At 34.2% G+C, this 1,757-nt stretch overlaps 1 protein-coding gene across 1 annotated transcript; it reads left to right on the forward strand.

Moving 5' to 3' along the window:
• The first annotated feature begins 1,008 nt into the window (after nt 1–1,008).
• On the forward strand, nt 1,009–1,422 carry LOC120149979. Its single transcript, XM_039162689.1, has one exon. The coding sequence runs from the start codon at nt 1,009–1,011 to the stop codon at nt 1,420–1,422; it is 414 nt and encodes a 137-aa protein (XP_039018620.1).
• Nucleotides 1,423–1,757: the final 335 nt, after the last annotated feature.

Consider the following 1,757-nt stretch of genomic DNA (forward strand, 5'->3'; position numbering starts at 1 on the left):
GATGTTTCAGGTAGGATTGAGTGGATTTGTGTCAAGGATTCGAAGTTTTGTTGTCCATAGGTTTGGATGAGCTTTGGTGAAGTATAGGTTAGATGATAATGGGAAAAGTGTTAGGATTTTGGGCATGGGTCTACTAGGTTTGGTCCTCAAGTTGATCCATATGAAAATGAATATTTACAATTAAGATTGTCATTAAACTTTCTAAATGATTATAAAATGGTAATTAAATTTTATCAAAATATTAAAAATAGTCATTAAATTTATTAAATTATTAGAAAAAGAGTCCATAAGCTTATCAAAATTTATCACTATTTTATAAAGCACAACAACCATTTTGTAAGTTAGATAAAGTTAATGATCATTTTATAACTTCTGATACTTCAATGACCAAAAAGATTGTTTTAACATAGTTTAGTAACCATTTGTGTATTTTACCTTTAATTAAAGTGGGATGACGAATGTTTAATTTCCATCAAGTAGAAGGATGAAGTTCATAGTTAGACATTAGTAAAAGAAGGGTGACGTGGAGAGCAATTACAGATTTACAAGTCCTTCAATCGTCCAATGATTGGGGGCGTTATCTCTTTCTCCTTCTGTGTCTTTATATATACGAATCTAAATTCTCTCTTTCACACGGAAATTCAATCAGCGAAAGCCGCCGGAAAATCTCTTTGTATCAATGGAATTGAGTTCCATTCTTGGGATTTTCTTCTTCTTTTTCCATTAGATTTTGCTTTTTGAATTGAAGAAAAGCTCAGAAAGAAAGAAAGCCAATTAGGCCCAATTAGGCTCTGAAATGTATATGAAGTTTACAGTTCTTCCTCTCATGCTCGTTGGCCGTTGCTGAAAACCAAGTGAAATTCCAGGAAAGGGAGTGGGAAAAAGAGAGATAAACGGATTCTTCATCTGGGTCTGAAACGGAATCAAGAAAAAAATCTGGGTTTCGTTTGGTTTTTCATCTTTTTTTATTATTTTGAGCTGAATTTGAGCTTTTGCAATTGGATTTCAATGGCGGCCCTGAATCACAGAAGCAACAGCCAAATCGAAGTTGAGTTCGTAAAGTGCGATTTTTGCGGGTTAACCGAGGAGTGCACGCCGGCTTACATTGCTAGCGTGAGAGAAAAATTCGAAGGGCGGTGGGTTTGCGGGCTTTGCTCGGAGGCCGTCAACGACGAGACGGTAAAATCGGAGGAGGATATTACGACTCACGAAGCAATGGATCGGCACGCAAAATTTTGCGAGCGGTTCAAATCGTCGAGTCCGCGGGCGAATCCTGCCGAGGAATTGATCTCCGTGATGATACATTTACTTCGGAGGACCCTGGAATCGCCGAGTAAGGAGAATGGGTCATCGCCTACGACGTCGTTTTCTCGATCTAAAAATTGTTTTTCGTCTCTGTCAAATGAAGAAATTAGGACTTAATCATGAGGTTTAAGAAATTAATTATCTATTTTGAATATTGGGTTAGGTAATAAGGCAATAATTCTGTAATGTTTTTAGTTGTAAACAATTGTTCGGAATATGTTAAGAGTTTGTGCTTATAATTTCTTATAAAATCAGTTTTAAGATTTAAATTTAATCTTTTGTAAGTGTATAATACATTTTATTATTACACTCAACACTGATGTTTATAAAGAAAAAAGTTAGTAAATTTGAGATCTAATGTTAATCTTAAACAAAACTTATTAAATTATAAGTTAATAAAGTGATAAATTAATATTTTAGTACACAGTTATGATTCAAATTTTGAATTTTAA

Source organism: Hibiscus syriacus, unplaced genomic scaffold (genome assembly GCF_006381635.1).
Source record: "Hibiscus syriacus cultivar Baekdansim isolate YM2019G1 unplaced genomic scaffold, ASM638163v2 tig00111013_pilon, whole genome shotgun sequence".
Classification (NCBI taxonomy): Eukaryota; Viridiplantae; Streptophyta; class Magnoliopsida; order Malvales; family Malvaceae; genus Hibiscus; species Hibiscus syriacus.